Source organism: Podospora anserina, chromosome 7, assembly GCF_000226545.1.
Source record: "Podospora anserina S mat+ genomic DNA chromosome 7, supercontig 1".
NCBI lineage: Eukaryota > Fungi > Ascomycota > Sordariomycetes > Sordariales > Podosporaceae > Podospora > Podospora anserina.
In genome coordinates this window covers 1703223-1722229 of record NW_001914854.1, presented here as the reverse complement: position 1 = coordinate 1722229, position 19007 = coordinate 1703223, and the positions used below count along the sequence as shown (strand labels likewise).

Genomic DNA, 19007 nt, shown 5'->3' with positions numbered 1-19007 from the left:
GGATGCCTTTCCGGCATCCTAATCTTTCAAAGAAAACAAAAAGGTATCTTATCCGATGACCGGACAAGAAAAGGGGAGGGTCCATCAATCATGCCCAAAAAGAAGGTTGAAAAAAGACCAAATCGAGAAAAGAAAAAAAGAAGAGCTAAAATAGAATGAAGAAAGGTTTGCGTCCCCGAGCCTTGTCCCTGAACCCTTATTATACAATACAAATGCATTTCCCCAAAGTAACATGCAGAACAAGACTCCTTGAGCTCCCCTACAGTGTTAACTAACTCGTACACATTCTTCTTCTTCTTCGTCGTCGTCGTCGGCGCGGCTGATGGAAATGGCGACTACACAATGCCGCGGACCCGAAGACTGAGTAGGTCTCGGCAAGCATTGGAAATGGGTGATGCGGTATGCGAATGTATGCTCCTGCACTTGCTTGCGTGCGAAGGAGGTTCGAGTTCTGTCGGGTAGGTGAAGTCGCAGTGGGGACTGCTCCTCAACTCATCCGACCAAATGCGTGGCGGAGCTATGGGCTCGAACTTTTAGGAGACCTCTTCCACATATCCCCGAACCTCTGGATAAAGCTGGTTTTCTTCTTTAACTGTCCGCCCGGAGCCAAGCCCAATTGTGTGTCAGATCCACCAAGATTAGTGTTTCCATTCAGGTATCCACTGTTAGGCGAGGCTTGGTGCTGGAAAGCCCCTTTCCCCTGGTTCCTGAAGGAATCCGGAGTGCTGCTTGTCACTGCACAACTGACGGGAGGGTCAACCGACGAATTGATGCTCACAATGCTCGTTCCCTGCGTGCTGGGTGATAGGGGCATCTTCCCTGTACCGGCACTGTCTGGTGCTGAGCTCAGCTCGGTCGTCTCGCTGCATCGCTGCCTGTGGGCACAGTGAGAGTGCGAATCGTCGTCCACCGCGTCAAAGCTTGTGTTGATGCCGTTGATTTCGGGGGGATTGGGCCGGCTGGCTGCGGGCTGCATGGAATTTTGTGATGAGTTTGGCCTTTGAGCATTGGGGAAATCCGTCTGAGAGGGCGAGCTCTCATGCTCATCCCCGTCTTTCAAGATGGCCTCGAACTTCAGTTTGTTCTCCTTGATTGCCTCGACGCAGAAACTCAACTCCGGAATGAGTTCCGCCACGCCCACGAACAGGGGAGCTGCGAACTTATTCATAAACAACAGTTGGTTCGAAGCAAGAGTCAGCTGGTCATTGCCAGGCAGCGAGTGAACGGACGTCGGCACGTTTCTCTCTCTCTCTTTTTGTCGTTGCTGGGCCGTTTCCCTGGACAGGGTATGCATCCATGTCACGGCTGTGTCGTACCCTCGAGCCTATATCAGCTGGTAAGACTAGTGTTTTTGTTCACATGAGTGGCGACCACTTACAACGTTGCTGATGTCGGCGCACTTGATCAAAAGCGCACAGATCAGCGTCTGCTTCGGCTCCATATCCATGTGGAAAGGCGAGTGATTTCGAGCCATGTCCTCTTGTCCTTCGCGAGCCTTGCGGATCCTGTCCAAAACACCCCTCAGTTGCACCATATAGTTGTCGTGCACACCCATATCGGTGGCCAAGATGGAGTCGATCACAAGCTTCTTCATGGTGGCGCATTTGTAGAATTTGGGCCAGTACTTGCGTAGGATATCCGTGAAGGCGGCACAATGATAGGATTCCAAAACGGACCGATCACTGTACAATCGGGCGAGCGGGTCGTTGGTCTTCACCAGGAAGCCGTTGTTGACTCCTGGATGCCCAACATCATGACCAATGGCGGTGACGAGGAGTGTGAGTGCTATGTGGGGCTCGATGCACTGCGCGAACTCAGAGTCTGAGGTAGGCCTGGGAGTGGTGCTAGAGGTAGGTGGATAAGGAGGCAATGCTCCTATGCGAACAAGAGTGTGGAAAATGTGTTGCAAAACGTCGACCACGTGGCAAAAGTTGTGATATTCCACATCACTCTTATACGCGGCACAGCAAGCGTCAATAAAGGCTTGCAGTTGTCCTGCGAAAGAGAGGTCAGCATAACAGAGCATAAACAAAACAGAAGGACAGACGACGAGCAGCAGTGCCTACCTCTCTCTAACCGCCACGGGGCCAGCTCAGGCGCTGAAAAGGCATGCTCGAATATGAGTGACGCCGCCACCTTCAGTTCTTCGCGTTCGAATTGCGGAGCGTCAAATTGAAATTGGCCGATAGCGTGCGAAAGCAGGGCCTTTTTTTCGGCATCAATGCGAGTTTCCTCCCAGTTGAGGGGGACGTCGATTCCTTGAAATGAAGTACAGAGGTCGGGCAGGAGGGTTGATATCATGGTCTCGCCGACTAGGTTGTTGTTGTTGTTTCTTCCATGTGGGCTGAATGCATTTCGATTTCGGCACACCCGTTCAACATGTACCCTGATGTCGTCAAGACAACTGGAGCTGAGTGGGCTCAACACAGCATCGGTAGCCCCACGGGAGACAAGTTGAATTCGCAACGACCTGAGAACTTCGGGATCGATAGCCAGCGAGCTGTCTTGCCGAGTGACCACAGGAACCACTGTGACAAGGTTAGACATCCTCTTGGCGCGTGAGTCTCCGTCTATCCATTGCAGCAAGTCAAACCCATAGAGATCCGGTTCGGTGGGAAATTCCCACCACTTATTGCCTGGTATTGGCTCCTGAGCGGGGGTGTCTAGGAAAATGATTGTTGGTTTGGTTTTGGTCGACGGCTCCGAGTCAAGCATCCGCAAGTGGCCAAGGCAAGCTTCCCCTGTGCCACACAGAAAAACTAAGCTCGAGTATTAGCAAAGCTCACAGCTGCTCACGATCATTGGAGTTGTTTGCCTACCGCTCTCGAAAGCGCTCGAAATGAGACGGACATTGTCCTCGAGCGAGCCAGACACTCCGCTGCCAGATAAACCATGACTTGATTGGACATGTCGGTCCTCAGAAACAGCGCGGTGAACGTATATCACATTGCATTTCGCACTCTCCATTGGGTTTTCCATGCTCCCTTGAAGCCCTTTCCAGCCAGACGTGGCTGAACCTTTCCACCGCGGGAGATTGGGTTGGCGACAACAAAACAGAGGTCTTGTTCACGATTTCTGTACCCGCAGACTTGATCGGATTCACCAGGCCTGGCCGCGACTAGGACGGCGAAAGGGCGCAGAGATGCGATCCAAGAACTGACGAGGACCAGTCACGCATACGTCGTGGAATAGTGTCGGGTCCTGGATGCTGCTGCTACCAAGAGGGTGATCGCCAGGGTCTAGTGACCGGAGGTTCGATGTCGACAGGCGTCGTGAAATCCAATTCGGTTTCCAATCCAGCTCAGAATGAATCCGCCGTAGGGTGATGGGGGTGTTCAACGGACTGCTGCAAGTTAGACATGCCGCGCGACAAGTTCAATCAGATAAGACGAGGCTCGGTACAGAGAGCTGTGCGATAGGATGGTGGTGGAGGGACTGCGGGCGCGGACCAACAGAAGAAAAGAGCTGCCAGGTTGGGGTCATCAATTCGAGCGAGCGACTGAGTGCCGGAGAACGGCCTGGGGTCGCGCGTGGATCAAGACGATGTGTGTGTGTGTGTGTGTGTGTGTGCGAGCTTGTGTGGGTTCGAGCTAGGAGCAGGCGGGTGGGGACAGGAGGGGGGGAAGCAACGGGATTGGGAAGAGTCGACCAGGAAGAGCAAAGGAAACAATGGAAGGGATGGAGCGAACAATACTCGGTCATACCTGGACGGGTGTCTTGTGTGTCTCTGTCGTCCACTGTGTGCGCCCGTTGCGGGTGGGATGGGCGTGCGCTGTGTGCTGTGTTGGACGGGTTCGTGCGTGTGTATGTGTGTGTGTGTGTGTGTGTGGTGAGCGAGGGTGGTGGTAGGTAGTAGACGGGAGAAGAGAGGGAGACAGAAACGAAGCAAGAAAGAAGGCTCGAGTCTTTCGGCTCGAGGCAACGCAACGCACGGCACCTGTTCACAAACCACAGATGGTGCGCGGTGCCTATGGGGCGCGATTGCAAGCTGTGTGTGTCTCTGAAGGATTTCGGGGACGCTGTAGGTGAGGGAACAAAAGATGAATGGAACAGGGGTAGGTGCCCGTGAAATAATATACGGATAAGGTATGGCAGTCCCTCTCGTTCGTCCACCCCCGGGGAGCACCACGACTGGGGCAAGATCAGAAGGGAACCATGGAGAAGGCGGACCGGGCACTACGATGGGAGCCACGATCAGTAGGTACCGGATTTCACAGACCGTGGTTTTATTCCAGAAGGTGACTTGATTGAGTTGGGGAACGCCGGCGTCTGGCGTCTGGCAACTGGCGCGAGACCAGGTGTTTTAGCGGGCAGTGGAGGAAAGATGGTGGAATGAGTAACCTGGAAATGGAAGGGGGGGGGTTTTCGAGCAGGGTTACTAGAAGGTGTGGAGAAGCGCCCCCTCCTCGCGGTCGGCACCCCGGTCCAGCCATTCACAGCGCCCGCCCAGATGAAGCGCACGGAAGCGCAGCTGCAAAGGCGGGAAAGGTGCAATCTCAGGGATAGCCGGGGGGCGGGTTGGCTCTCGACAAACCATCCAAGCTTCTGGCTGCCTTCGAGAAGGGCTGTAGAACACGCTAAGGCCGATAAGCCTGTCATTACTGTATTAATCATCATCACGGGCCCTTCTTTGTCTTTGTGTCTCTTTTTGGTGTCTTCTCGTGTTTCTTGTGCTTCTTGTGTCTCAACAAAGACATCCATCCCGTCATCACTACCCATTATTACTCGGGAAGACCCGTCCTCTTGGGTCATATGAGCATTCTGGGCCACCGATGCGCACCACTGCCACCCCGCGCCTTGAAGCTAGGTGCAAGAACGATCAAACCAACACGGAGTGATCGTCATGGTATCGCATCATATAGTCCCCGGATTATGGAGAAGAAGGACTCGGAGAGCACGTCAGCATCACCAAACAGCTATGATAGCGGTTGTACATCATCTCTGATGCCCATTCTCCCCATTGTTCAATATCGATACAATTTCAATGCAGAATGCTCTACCTTCCCAACTCGACCACAAGCCGTGCCTGGCGTCGGTCTCGATCCAAAAGGGACGGGCTGTCCTTGGTGGCATTGAGACGAGTAGCCGCGGGGTGTCCAAAGCGTGGGTTCTTGAATGCAAGTCTGAGGCGCACTAACCTCTTTACCTTCTCGAATAGGCCAAGCCCTTCGATGCCCTGGCTGGTTTTATACTTGCGCAAGTCGATGAGTAATTATTTTTGGGGGGAAGGGGGGGGGGGGGGGGATATTTTCTCTTCTCAGCCTTTGCTCTAGGTCTTCCTGATGACTTGTTTCTTTCTTCAATGCTCACTTGAAGCACCCCCTTGCATCGCGATCTCGAGTGGAATACTTGGTGCCTCCATAATCATGTTCATCCTGCTTGTTTTTAGCCGCGCCGCAGCCCTCACGCCCTTTCGCCAATGAATGCTGCCTGCCGCTGTGTTCTGAAAGACCACACATGCTCCAGCTTCAACACCTCCCCAAAGGGCTCAATCTATCTCTGACCTATCACACGTCTAGCCCAAAGGGGACGGCATGCAGGGGATGCAGGGGGTCTGCAGTACTTGAGCTTCGACAGGGCCGCGCCAAAGAAGGATGGGATGCCACTCTCTGTAAGAAGGGGTCGGTATTACACCGTCTGCCATCTATCTGCCTTGACGTGACAGGCTCGAGTTCGACGGATGCACTCGCCAGACCTTTCGGTGAAGGACCGAGAGCTTAAAGCCCAAGCCATTGCATGGGACCTACGAGTCGCCGTCACCGAGTCCGGATGCGAGGCTAGCGTCCAGCATACAAACCTTGATTCACGGCCACGCCGACGACCTTCGAAAGCGTATCCCATCGCGATGCATTGCCGTTTCGAGAGGGTGCCCGAGTCAACGACACAAATATCTGACCAACACAGCAAACCAGCATGACATTTTCGGTCGACAGAGAACACATGGAAGAAATCACCCCCAGAGCCCCCCCGGTTTCTGTACGAGTAGCTGCCAGACGGTTTCAGCCCTGCCGATCGATCGAATCCACGTCCCTGTCTGCCGTATGTGCTGACTGACATGGCACACCGGAGATCTAGGAAAAGGCAGCAGGCCTTCCTCGCATGCCGTGTGCACCCAGATCCAAGCTCTCGGGTTTGCTTCTGAGTCGGCCAGATGCCGGTGGCTGGGAAAGAGTTTATAGAACCCTCTGCTATTGCCAGAACATCAATCGGCCCCCTCATCCTGAGCTGCCGTCATGCTCCATTCGCTTTCGCTTCAAAAGTAATCTTGCGGCTCAGCAACAATACATGCACCAACGCAGTTCAGCGGGCGGTGCTTGCCATTGGTTGCGAGTGTGACACCGGAGCATGTCAGGGTATTTTTGTACAACCTGAGCGGTTGAAGCATAGACTGATGATGTTGAACCTCTAGCTGAGCAAGGACGTTCTTAAGAAGCATTGGTGCATATCGCTAGAGCTGTAAGTAAACATCCAACTACACGAGGTTGTCTACAAAGAAAAGGGTAGAACAAGGCCCTTGTGTCTAATAGCAACTGAGAACTTTTCTTGTAGTTATCAATTCGAAAACCATCAACCCAAACCAAGGGGACGACATCCTATTCGACCATCAAACTCAGCTTTAGAAAGGAGATCTTTCGAAAGGTCCCCGCAAAGCTCAGGTTTCACCGATTTCGCAAGCTAAAGAATTCCAACACGTCACGATACTGCTCCACAAAGCTGTGAGTTAAGCATAATTAAAATAAAGAATGTATCTGCCAACGGCTTCCCTTCCCCAGACATTATCGATGGCCGATTTTCCGGTGGTCACCACTCCACACTCAGATCTCGATGAAAAGCCCCATGATCCATTGTGTCAACCGACCGGTGGACGCCTACCAAACCAAGCTTCTGTCGCGCTGACTCGTATTTGGTTATGACCAGGTATTGACAGACTACATGACAGTTCAACTCTTAGGTTCCCACGTGGTTCCGAACTTTGCGGGAGTGCCGTTGCGCTTGAGTATGATTTCGGCACCGCCATCATGTGGCTTCCGGAACGCCAGGTGTGGCAACATGAGCGAGCAGGCCACCCCGGAGCTCTCTCCGTGAATCAGCACCGCTCTTGTCAGTCTCTCGTCGACACCAAGGTGAAGAACGGGCAACACTACGGTCTCACAGGACCCTTCCCCGGATCACCCAATTTCACCATCTTCACGCCGTCCACACCCAGCAATCGCAGTACTCCTCCAACCACCGTCATAGAAATTACCCTGGAGCTACGTAATTGGACCTCGTGCTCTCAGCTTCCAGAAGTCGGGCTTCCACCGTAGCAATCACATACGAGAGGTTTCTCCCAAAAGAACACGGCCACGTCAACAGCAGCTTTCTCAATTTGCGGCTTCCAAAAGGCGCTTCCAAAGATGGTTGCTTTCCTGTGGAATATTCCCGAAGTAGGTAGGTGCAACCTACGGGAGCTCCTCAGAGGAAGAGCTCCTTGCCAAAACGTGGACCATTGACGGATGAGCTCCCTCCCTGGATGCCCTTTCTAAATAGAAGCTCCCCTTCCCAGCAAAAGAAGGTTCATACCCAGAGACAGCTCCTCCCTGGCACCCCACAGTTGGAAAGTACGATAATGCCTAGGTACGTATGCTCTTTCCACCTCACAATGCTCGCAACACCATGAGTCTCTATGCGTCAACTGTTTCTCAACAAAAGAAGAAGGAACATTGGCTCGTTGGTCCGAGAGTCATTTCGTGCCATCACTTTCTCAACAGTTTTGTGGTCAGCTTGCAACAACTGCACACCCATGAGACACACCAGAGGTTATAACACCCCTTTTTTAAATAACCCAGGAAATCCAAACCTCTTGACAAGCAGCACCTCATCATAAGGAGGAGGGTACGACCCCAACCCTCACTTCCCCACAACACAACAGCTTGGACTATCAGCAAGTACAAGCAGCTTCACACTTGCAGTGAAGCTACAGCGAAGCTACAGTGAGCTTCCAGCAGGGCGATCCGTTGTAGAGATTGGTGCCCCACTACCAAGCTATGGTATGGTCTGTGCATGCGACTCCACAGTACAGAAAGTTTTCTCAACCTCTGCCTGGTCAATTTTTTCCCATTTCCACTTTGAACATCATCCCTTTGAACCATTCCATCACGAGCAAACTTCCCCACGGCAACGCCGACGACGACAGATATGACGGCAGCACTCCCCTCTCTTGCAAAACTCTAAAGCTGTTATCTGGGCTTTTTTTTCTCTTTTCTCTCTCATCGAGCTTGTTACGGAGTAGCGTTGTCCGGAGTTCGTATTCAGTTGAGGGGGGTGTTGTCGTCGTCGTCGTCGCCCTCGCCCTTCCCGGGCCAGTGTTGCTGCCCTCAACTTCTCTCCTACCTCCTTTTCCTCCCTTTTTGCTCCCTTCTCCTTTCCCCGATTCGTCCCATAATCACAAACATAGTTGTCTTCTTCCTGATTCGTTCAGCTCAACCTCCCCCTTTGCTGTCCTTGAGTCACAGGATGCGCCTGGTTCTCCCAGAGCGTATTAGACTAGACTGAATCACATGCAATGTTTTTTGAGTGCGGAACCTTGTTATTATTTACCATAGGGGACTTTCGCAATTTATCTGTTGCTACATTCTTTTTTTCTTGTCTTATCTTCACTAGGTATCCAGATATCCAATATCAAGTTCAGAGTTTGAACCAAACGCCCTCGCTATGCTATGTTATGCTGTGTTCGTTTCCAATCATTTGACCCAAAAAAAACCACACCGGATCAGAGAACAACCAAGGCCACCCCCAAAAACCCCACCAGCGCCCCAAAAGCCTTGAGATTCCCCCTCGCCCCGGCTGCATCCCCCGTCGCAGCACCAGCAGCTGCACCACCGCTCCCCTCCACGGGTAAGGTTGTCCTCCCAACTGTCTTCCCTTGTATCCCGTTGAGCCTGTCGCCCGTCTCTATCGCGGGTCCACGGTTGAAAAAGTCTACAAGGACAAATACCGGTTTTGTGCCCCACTGGTCCTGTCCGGAGCAAAGCTCTGCGTGTCTGCCTAAGGAACCGGTGGTTACAAGATCAGGGGAGTTGGTCGAGTCGATGGAGTCGACGTTTGGGATCTGGATCCCGGAGGAGAGGTCGACGTAGAGGAAGTGGTTCAGCAGGGGTAGCAGGCCGGAGGATAGAGCGGCGGAGGCGGCGCCGGCGGAAAGGGGGCGGTCGAGGGTGCAAGTGAAGGAGGAGGGGGAGGTGTTGTTGAAGGGGGTCTCGAAGATGTATGAGAATTCGGGGAGGAGGTAAGGAGACGAAGGGGAGGGGGTGATGTTGGTTATGAAGGTTACTAGGCGGTGGTTGAGGGATATCATTTCTGATAGGGTGGCCCAAATGGTGGTGGTGTTGGTGGGGATGAAGCCGTATTGGGAGAGGGAGGAGGATTCGAAGAGGGAGGCGAAGGAGGTGATGGGTTGGGAGTCGGAGTTTACGAGGAGGAGGGTGATGACTTCGTTTGGGTTGAGGGAGAGCCAGCTGGCCATGGAGGAGAGGAAGGTCTCGAGGGGGCCGGCGTCGAGGAGGTCGCAGAGGGTGTGGCAGAGCTTGAGGGTGTTGTCGTGGAGGTGGACTTGAGCCTGTAAGAGGCGGAGGCCGGAGGAGAGGGCGAGGGTGGCGTTGTAGTATTGGTTGCCGGCGATGGAGTTGCCGGTGGAGGCGTCGCGGAGGAAGGCCGAGTTGTGGGCGCCGATGTGGGTTATGTTGGAGTAGGAGCGGGAGCAGAGGTCGGGGGAGTTGTTGCAGGCTGTTTCTGAAGGTGGTGGTGGTGGTGGTGGTGGTGAGGAGAGGATGGTTGATTGGGCGGCGATGAGGGATGGCAGCAGGAGGGCTGCGAGAGGTAGTGGTGATAATCGGACCATGATTTTTTACTTTTTGGTTTGAGAGAAGATGTCAAAATAAAAGGGTAAAAAGAAGACATCGGCTTAAGAAGATGAAAAAGAAGGGATGAAGAACGTCATAAATTCCAGTCCCCTTCTTCCCACGTTCGCCTCTGCTCGGCAACAAATGATCAACTTCTTGGGGTGAGGATCAATTACAAGACTCAAACAAACCACCACTTATCATCCTCGGCATTATTGAACGAGACCAAAACCCACACTTATTTTCCCACACAGCCACTGGCTTGTTTTTGGTAGTTGATGGCAGCCTGTATTTTTAGGAAGGAGACAAGTCACTGCGTCAATCAACCAGCTCAAACTTTCTTGTTCAAAGGAGCCGTTGCTGCAGTAGGCCATCTAACCTGCCCTCCTGATTCTGCGGGTTGAGCCGGCCCAGGCCAGCAGGCTGACCAGCAGCGGGCCGGAGAAATCGCTTGACACAGGCATTCTTCACTCTGCTGTCTAGTTATTTCTCCAAGATGCTGAAGAACCGAATGCATTCAATACCTAGGTGCCTAAGCCAACGCCCAAAACAACACTTCAACCACCGAGTCACTCTCTTACGCGTCCCTTGACCGTCAAACTCCAGAACTTCATGCATCTTGGCGATGACGTTGCCTCTTGTTCTCCACACAACCCGTAAGCACTGCCGGGCGATCCTCAGGGGGCGACACCAATAATAAAGCTCTCATATACCTACCTATACCAAACCTGAAGTACGCAGACATGTCTGCCCATTTGCCTCGTGCAAAGAACTGAAACCAGCTGTAGATGGAATTTCTGTCATTAAACAAGATAAATGCTCTACTAAATATGCTACCTGCTACTGTGCCTTCCCCAGAGCAATGCTTGCTAACCCCCGTAATGCGGCCCCCAGAATGAATGAATGAACCGTCCCAGCCTTTGCTCCCCCAATGAAAAAAGCCCCTATTTGTACCACAGACTAGCTGCCATCAATATGTATGTATCCCACCCCCTCACCTGACCAACAAAGCCCTCTGACTACTCGCCATTAGAGCCCTGTGATCAGCCTCACAGCTCCCGCAGTACTCAGCATGCCACTTTGCGAGGGCCTCCTTCCTCCTGGCATCGCCGCCTCCAAGCACCTTTTGAGCCTCCTCCTTTTCTTCCTGAGAGAGTTGCTTGGGAGCATTGTGCGTCAAGAGCCTCGCGACCCGCTCACAGCGTTGGTTCTCGTCTTCGAGCCAGTTCTCCCACTCCGACTGCACCATCTCCAGCTCGATGCCGTTGACCACACGCATGGCCACCAGGAGATCGTGTCTGTACCCGGCCAGACGCTGGCGAGTGCGACGGAGACGACGGGCCGCTGCTCGGGTGGTGGCTGAGGTGAAGCCTGCCCCGGCGTCTTGGTAAGGAGCGTCGAGGTTGGTCGAGTTGACGATGGCCTGGAAGGTGTCGTAACTGTTGCACTCAAATTAGCATCCTCTATCAACCGCCAGAGAAAAGAAGCGAAGCATACCACTGGCTCCCCACCGGCCTTCCTAACTCCATCCCCACCGCCGACCCTCTACTCGCCTCCTCCAAATCCGCCAAATAAATCGCCTTCCCCATCACCAAATTCGGTCCCACCCCCAACCTTTGCATAAACCTCTCCGACCTCCTCTCGGTCCACCACCGGCTCGTCCCCTGCCCCCAGCTAACCAAGTTATACCCCAAGCTAACCACCAACATCACCAATATCACCCGGTTCGCCTTCAAAACCCCAAACACCTTCTTCACCGCCGCAAAAGCCCACATCATCACACTGGTAATTGCGCTCTCCATGAAACTCCTCCCCGTCTCCCACATCATGGCCCCCAACGTCCTCGGCCTCACCCCCACCCCATCCCCCTTCAGGTCCTCATCCGGACTGAAAACAACCACGTCCCCCCTCCTCCCCACATCCCCATACACCTGAATCGCCCTCTTCGTCCTGCTGTGAATCCCCAACTTCCTAACTTGATCCGTCGCCACCTCGGCCAACTCCTCCCCATCCCTCCTCGCATCATCCAGCGCCTGCCGTTCCACCATACTCCTCGCAGACGCCTGCTGCCCCCTTCTCCCAGCTCGTCCGTGTATAAACCGCCAGCTTGCACTTGCTCTTGGCCACATGCGTAATCACCACCTTCGTCACAAGCCTGAAAGCCCCCGAGTGCGGCAAGTGCCACGGCGTCCTCACATGCGACACCACATACGTGATGTGATCGTTGAATATGTCAATCGTCTGCACGTCCGTCACCTCCCCCGGCTTCCTCCTCCCCAGCATGTCCACATAGTCAACCTTGAACCTAAACACCCTCTTCATCTTGCCCCCGTGATCGCTCAGCTCCCACGGCCCCTGCGCAATCTCCTTTGCCCTCCGCTCAAAATACAGCTTCGGAAAGATAAACGACTTGTCCCCAAAGAGCACATGGAAGCACGCCTTGGCGCTCATCTCAAAGTGCCTCTCCGCCACCGCAGGCCCCATGTCCTCCGGCTCGTACATCACCGCGTGAGCCGGCAGCTGAAACTTCTGCACCTGCTTCTTCGACCCCCCCTGGCGCGAATACCGAATGAACCTCCCGCTCAGATCCCCCACCCGTCTCGACACCGGCCTCCCAAACGGCGTCCCGTCGTCAACCGGAGTATTAGAACTAATCTCCTCCCAGCTCTCCACGCTCGGACTCCGGACATTATCGTCCTGGTTCCTCTCCATGTTGAGCAGCGTGGTAATAATCTCACTCAAATCCATCGGTTCCGCCGCCTGCAAATCATCAATCAAGAGATTAAGCCTAGACTGCAGCAGCAAAAAGTCCTCAAGGAACACCTTGATCGCGATCCGAGCGTACGTCGTGTCCTGCATGTCCTGGTTCAGATGCAAAAAGATAAAGTCGCAGTCCCTTCCCGGAGCCGAGGTGACCTCGGTGATGCTATCCAGACTGATGGTGTAAGCTACCACCAAGCCCAGCTGGTGACCATAAAAGTACATCCTGTCAGATGTAACAAAAATACGGCCATTGCCAGCCAGCCCTTGATCCTCTTTTCCTTCGACCGGCGAGCTCGACCACGCAGCATTGAAGACGAGCACCGGTTTCTCCTCAGGCGGTGCTGTGGGAAAGACAAGGCGGAACTGCGCATATTGCGCTCTGAGTTCGGGCGGGTAGTTGGCAGGAAGGGCATCGCTCCGTGCCTTTTCGGTCACCTTGGGCTCCGTGAGGGTCGTGCCCACGCTCTGTGTTTTCCTATGTCCACCAGGAGGAGGCTGAGGTTTCTCAAAGGTGGGTGTTCGCGGCACCATGGACGCAACAAAGGGGTCGTTAGCGTAGGGCTTAGGAGTAGGGGGTGCCCCAACGGCAGGGCAGTAGATGGCTGTGTAAGGACTGCTTCCCCAGTAGTTGGCCAAAACGCCGCTCGACATGAGCCGGATAGGAGCATTGTTGGCGCTTGCCAGAATGGCTGACTTGCTTAGGCTCGTCGATATAGGAGGCTTGGCCAGAGTCGCGGGTGCCAAGCTGCCTGACTGGTGATCGAGCAACAGAGTTGGCAGACGAAGAGTCGGTGTCTGCCCTCCCTGAGGTGTAGAAGCCGTGCTGGTCATCAAGCTCGCGCCGGTGGTCCCAGAAGCAGACATTGTATCCATCGAGCTAGCAAATGTTGCCTTGCGGTGAAGATCAAGCTTCTGCATGATACGCGCCGCATGCTCCCTTCCAGTCTCTCCCTCCTCCCTTCCAAGGTGAGTCGTGATGGACCGGCGCGGCGGAGCGATCGCCACGTCGAAGCTGGAACGTGCCGCGGCATTCGGATCAGGACCAGGCACAGGCAGGTTGCGTTGCTTCTCAGAGCTGTCAGCCTCGTCAAGATTCTCAACCGCTCGGGCAGAGAACTCTGGAATCGAGGGCGGCGTGATGACGAAAGCAGGATCGATGCCCCCAACAAGCGTATTAGGATCCCGTCCCATGCTGGCCTCGATCGCCTTCTTCTTGGCCACCTCAAACACCTCAAGCCACTCCACCAGCTGCGTCTGCGTCTCCGCCTGCAGCAGAATGGTCTGCGTCTTGGTCTTGATTTCAAAGCAAAACCTCCGCTCCTCCTGGACAGCGGGTCTCGCACTGCAAAGCAACACGCCAATCTCATCACCCTGCAGCACCCCCTGAGGTGCCTGGATCAACCACCCAAAGATCCCATCCCGACAATAATACCACCTCCGTATCCAATTCGGCCTCACCGGCTTCCCCGTCAACGTCCTCAAAAACAACCACCCCTGCTTCTCCGAAACAACTGCCACCTGATCCTTCCTCTGAATGCTCAACGGCCCTTTGCTCCCCAAATACGGCACCGTACTAACACTATAATCCTCCAACTCCCTACTCGGCTTCGCCATCGCCAACGTGCTCTCCCCAACATCCCTCCTCGCCATCCCCAACTCCCGTTTAAAAACCCCCTCGCTCGCCTCCATCTCCCTCGCCCACCCCCTGATCCGCTCCAGCTCCTCCCCCCACCCAGCCTGAAGCGCAGAAGCAGAACCGTTATTCCCCTTCCTCATCTCCCTCCACAAGTCCGCACAAACCCTCACAAGCAGCTTGTCCAACCCCGCCCTCACCTGCGGCGCCATCTGGCAAAAGTCCATGCTCGCCTTCAAATACCCCTTCCTCGTCTCAAAGACAGCAAACGCGTCCTCCCTCAGCGCGCTCGGCTCCTTCGTCTTGCTCTGCCCCACATACCTCGCCAGCGTCGTGTCAAACACCTTTTGCGCCGCCTCCAGGTTCCTCCTCTGCTCCCGCAGCACCCTCATGTCATTGTTGATAAAGTTCCTGATCGGGTCCACGCTCACCGGCTCGAGCCTTCTCACCGCGGAGAGTATCCCGCCCCACCACTCCCTCGCCCCGTCGCCCGCCCTCCGCAGGGCGGGGAGTGTGTAATCCGCGTCGAGAACGGGGGAGTCAGGCCCCGTCGCCATGGTGGGGGGTGTCATTTTGGAGAGGTAGACGTTGATCGTGTCCTCGAGAGCCAAAAAGTCGTGGATGACTTTGGTCGTGCTGCGGGTGTAGCTGTCGAGCCAACGTTCGATGCCGTCGAGCTGGTCGCCAAAGTGGATGGCTGTCGAGCGGAAGGTGGGAGAGTCGAGGGCGGCTTCGTTGAGAATCACGGGGATGGCTGGGCCTGAGGCTCGGGGGACAGATGCCGTCGTTGGCTTGGGCTGTTGCTGCTTTTCTGACGGTGGTGCTTGGGAGGAGGAGGACCCTCCTGTTGTCGTGGAGGGGGCTGTCACGGTGACTGGCGGTGGTGCTGAGGCGTGCTTGTAGCTGAACGCCGCCTGGGGCGGTATCGTTGGTTCGTTCATCTTGAGCCAAACCTCTGCCCTCTCCGAGGAAGCTTCTGAATAGTGATGTGCTCAGAAGTATCCCTATGTACTGTAGAAGTTGCTGCTTTGTTCTTTGATGAAAGCTGTTTGTATTATTCCGGGATGCTCGGAGGTGAGTATGCCGTTTAGATGTGGAGATTGGATATTATCACGACCTTGGCCGCGTGTATTTAGTCGTGTAGGTCTACTTGAAGCACCCAGTCCTTTTTTTTAGGAAGAATGTAAAAAGTTGCGAGAAAGCCGGGCTCAAAGGAGGTAGACGATTAATCGGTGAGAGGGTGCAACCTGGAACATCTCTCTCTTTTGGAAAGCTGCCCAATGACGTTTGTTTCAGTTGCACACAGCGCCTGGCCGACGGGTCGTTCTGGGGTTGCATGACGCTAACAGCATTCGGGAGACATCGCTAGCCGTTAGCGTGTTGGGTGCTATTATTGGACCCCTTTCTGGGAGCACAGTGCGGCGAGGTCCAACAACACCATCATTGCTTTTTCAGGGGTAAAACATGTAAAGGATGATGATGTTGCTACATTATGGGCATACGTCTATCTAATCAGGATACTTCCGCGTATAGATACACCAAGTCTTAAGCTTTACGTGTAAAAGGGCCAACACTCTATCTGCAGATTCGGAGCCGATTGTTCGGATCCGGAATGCAGTATCAAGAACCAAGACATTCCCGTCATCCTCTCACTGGCCATTCATGTCCACATCTTCCCAGCTCCTTGGTAACGTATAGGTCTTGTACATGGCCCTGTCCTTGCCCACAAGGCAAACCCGCCCTGGTATCTCGCCGCGTAGGCTGCATGACTTTTGAACCATCATCTGCACAGGCGTGAAGTGGGACAGATGAGAGAAACCTCTTGTACAAAACAGTGTCTGGTCATCCATGTCAAGAGGCCTTAATGATGGGCGCTGACCAGCCTCGTAGTGTCGGTACAACAATGTGGCAGACTGATAGCTAATTTTGATGAGGGAAAACCCAGGGTTGTCACCTATAGCAATGGTTAACTTTAGGCACTTTGCTGACGTGTAATGCTTTGACTTACCCGCAGTGCAGCATAATAGTAACAATGAGTTCTCATCGAGAAAGCCAAAATCAACAATGCTCTTTCCCTCTGGCACAGAAAGCCCACAGGCTCTCGTTGGACCCAGCTCACTGACACCTTTCGTACCCTGTATGACGGTCTTGAATAAAAAGACTGATGAAAGCCGTTAGCACTGCATGGATGTAGCAGAATCTTCCAGCTTACGTGTGGTTCTGTCTTGCTCTGATACCAACGCCGTATAAGCTGTCTGTCCCGTCGCCTCCTATAAATCTCTTGTCAGTTTTGTGACCCCATACGCTACACAGCCATACCAACCAAGACTTACATCTTCTGGCTTGACACACAACCGAACATCATGCTTCCAAATCCCCTCCCCAATGTCCAATACAGCATCTGTTCCAAACAAGACACCTCGTTTCTCAGCCTCGGCAATATTTTGAAACACCTTGTTGGCTCTGCTGGTCAAGTAGTTGACAAGAAAGTCCACATGGGGCAGCGCTCTCATATAAGGCTGCCCCGACTCCTGTCTCTTCAGCTGCTTCACAAGCATCTGTAGAAGGGACGGGTTGTCCTCGGCATACTCCTGGTCTTTGACATAGTCTTCTTTGGTGATTTGGTCAAAATACATGGCCAATGGACTGCTGGTTAGGTATCTTTGAATGTAAGTCAGGACCTTGGCATGGTCCATAGTCGCTTCCTTTTCGGTGAGCTCTTCGGTGGCAGATGACGAGGAGGCTTGTTGGTCTATCTGTAGCCGTAGCCATGTTGAGAAAACAGAGAAATATTCCAACTCATCCATGACGTTGAGAAGTATCTTGTGGGCGACGACAGTCAGGCAGGAAACAATGTCCATCAGTCTGGTGATCTGAGTAGCATTGAAGCCAATACCCTCCTCTGAGTCGTGGAAGCGGGCAATACCCAGCATTCGACTGAGAATGATACCGCAGCGTTCAAGTGCTGGTATTAGGTTCTCATGAACCAGACCTCGGAGGTTGAGCAATCCCGAGAGTACTGCCTTGTCCCAGCGTTTGTGGCCCTGTCTCCTCGTCAGTTATCAGCCATGTAAACCAGATCCAGAGACTTACCCTCTCAGCCACAACATCCACCAACCACTCCTTCACCGGCTTGAAAACATGCCCCGTAGCCACCGTGTGACACAAAGCCTGGACAATACTCAACCCCCCACCCTCCATCCTCTTCAAATCATCCTCCACCCCATTCAAAAACCTCTGCGGCAGCTCCCTCGTCGACTTCCACTCATTCGTCATGTGCGTCTGCGTCTGCTTAACATACCTCAGCAAATTCTGCAACATGGTCATCTTGCTCGCCAACAGCGACAAGTTCACCGGCGAGTAATGCACAAACGTCAAATCCATCGGCACCAAATGCAACCTCCTCACCTCCCCTTCCCTCGGCCTCATCAACAGCACATGCGTCGACGTCTCCTCATGCGAAGCATGCCCACAAAGCATCACCCCCTCCCCCTCCACCGGCTCATGCCTGAACATCCCAACAACAAACGAATCACAAATACTCAAATGCACCCCCCCATCCTCCATCCCAACAACCATAACATGCACATCATCCGCCTCCTCCGCCTTACACCCCCTAAACACCCACTCCAGCGACGTCGTCGACGAAAACAAAAACATATCATCCCCCCCCCCAGCACCACCACCCCCCCCAGCAACCGGCAAAGGCCCCAACTTCGGCAACGCCCCCTCCACCTCCAAAAAAGTCAACTCGTGCGGCAAATCACTCACCCCCACCTTCCCCCCTCCAGTCTCAACTTCCACCCTCCTCCTCTTCCTCCTCCTACTATTCCCAGTAACATTCCTCCCCCACCCCAAAAATTTGATCCTTTTGCCCCTTCCCTCATCTCCCACCCGTATGCAATAAACACTCCTCCCCCCCCCCTCCCCCATCAACCTCACCACCCCGTCCCCCCACCCAACAGCAAGAAACTTGCCGTCCTCCTTCCACCGAACCGTCTCTACCCCAGCCCCGCTCCTCTCGGCGTGCTTGAACACCACCTGCTCGTTCGCCCGCCAGACGTAGACCGTGCTGCTCTCTTCATTATCACCATCCGAAACCGTCGCGGTGAGCTCAATGGCTGGGTTGAGGGCCACGACGGGGTTGCTCTCTGAAATCGGCGCGCCGGCGGTGGAGAGGCGGGATTGGGAGAGGAGGGGGAGGAGGGGTAGTAGATCTGGGAGTGGTTGTGGTGGCATTTTTGGTTTTGTTTATGAAGCAGTTTTGGCGGGGTTGAGAATGTTGAAACTTGACCGATGTAAGTGAGTGAGTTGAGAGGTGAGAGAAGTGAGTGTGAGCGGTTGGGCTTGAAAACGCGGCGGGTCACTGTTCCTAGTTTGTCACCGATGTCTGATTTACCAGTTTTAAACAAGAGTCTGGGTCAGAATCATTCAGGCAATTCTCTCGATTTGAATTCGTCGTGTTTTGCCGTTGTTTTTCGTTGGAGTGAAGCGCTCTTGCTCTTCAGAGTTCAGTGAGAAGTGTGGAAGGAATTCATGAAATAATTGGCCCTAGCGTTCGCACTGTGCTGCCCCCAAGCGGTCAAAATACGGGCAGCCCCTGAAATGCTTGTCCACATACACCATAGCAACAGCACGAATACATACACCAGGCATTCGATGTCTTGCAGAAACACGCCAAATCAATTTTATTAGGGGAGCTATCCGCCTCCCCAAGTCTTCTCTAACCA

General features: G+C 53.8%; 4 protein-coding genes across 4 annotated transcripts; all 4 read right to left on the bottom strand.

Annotated features, from left to right (window-relative positions):
• Window positions 1–517: 517 nt before the first annotated feature.
• PODANS_7_6780 (uncharacterized protein) lies at window positions 518–2967 on the bottom strand (the record flags this gene model as incomplete). The annotated part of the gene is made up of 4 exons (XM_001908000.1): window positions 518–1305; window positions 1417–1995; window positions 2067–2759; window positions 2892–2967. The coding sequence occupies 4 exons, from the start codon at window positions 2965–2967 to the stop codon at window positions 518–520; spliced, it is 2136 nt and encodes a 711-aa protein (XP_001908035.1).
• Window positions 2968–8752: 5785 nt separating this feature from the next.
• PODANS_7_6770 (uncharacterized protein) lies at window positions 8753–9880 on the bottom strand (the record flags this gene model as incomplete). Its single annotated transcript, XM_001907999.1, has 1 exon — window positions 8753–9880. One exon carries the CDS (start codon window positions 9878–9880, stop codon window positions 8753–8755), a length of 1128 nt encoding a protein of 375 aa, XP_001908034.1.
• Window positions 9881–10875: 995 nt separating this feature from the next.
• Window positions 10876–15218, bottom strand: PODANS_7_6760 (uncharacterized protein; the record flags this gene model as incomplete). Its single annotated transcript, XM_001907998.1, has 3 exons — window positions 10876–11304; window positions 11393–11944; window positions 12021–15218. The coding sequence occupies 3 exons, from the start codon at window positions 15216–15218 to the stop codon at window positions 10876–10878; spliced, it is 4179 nt and encodes a 1392-aa protein (XP_001908033.1).
• A 708-nt stretch (window positions 15219–15926) lies between these two features.
• On the bottom strand, window positions 15927–18516 carry PODANS_7_6750 (uncharacterized protein; the record flags this gene model as incomplete). The annotated part of the gene is made up of 3 exons (XM_001907997.1): window positions 15927–16438; window positions 16601–17321; window positions 17371–18516. 3 exons carry the CDS (start codon window positions 18514–18516, stop codon window positions 15927–15929), a joined length of 2379 nt encoding a protein of 792 aa, XP_001908032.1.
• Between the last annotated feature and the right edge of the window lie 491 nt (window positions 18517–19007).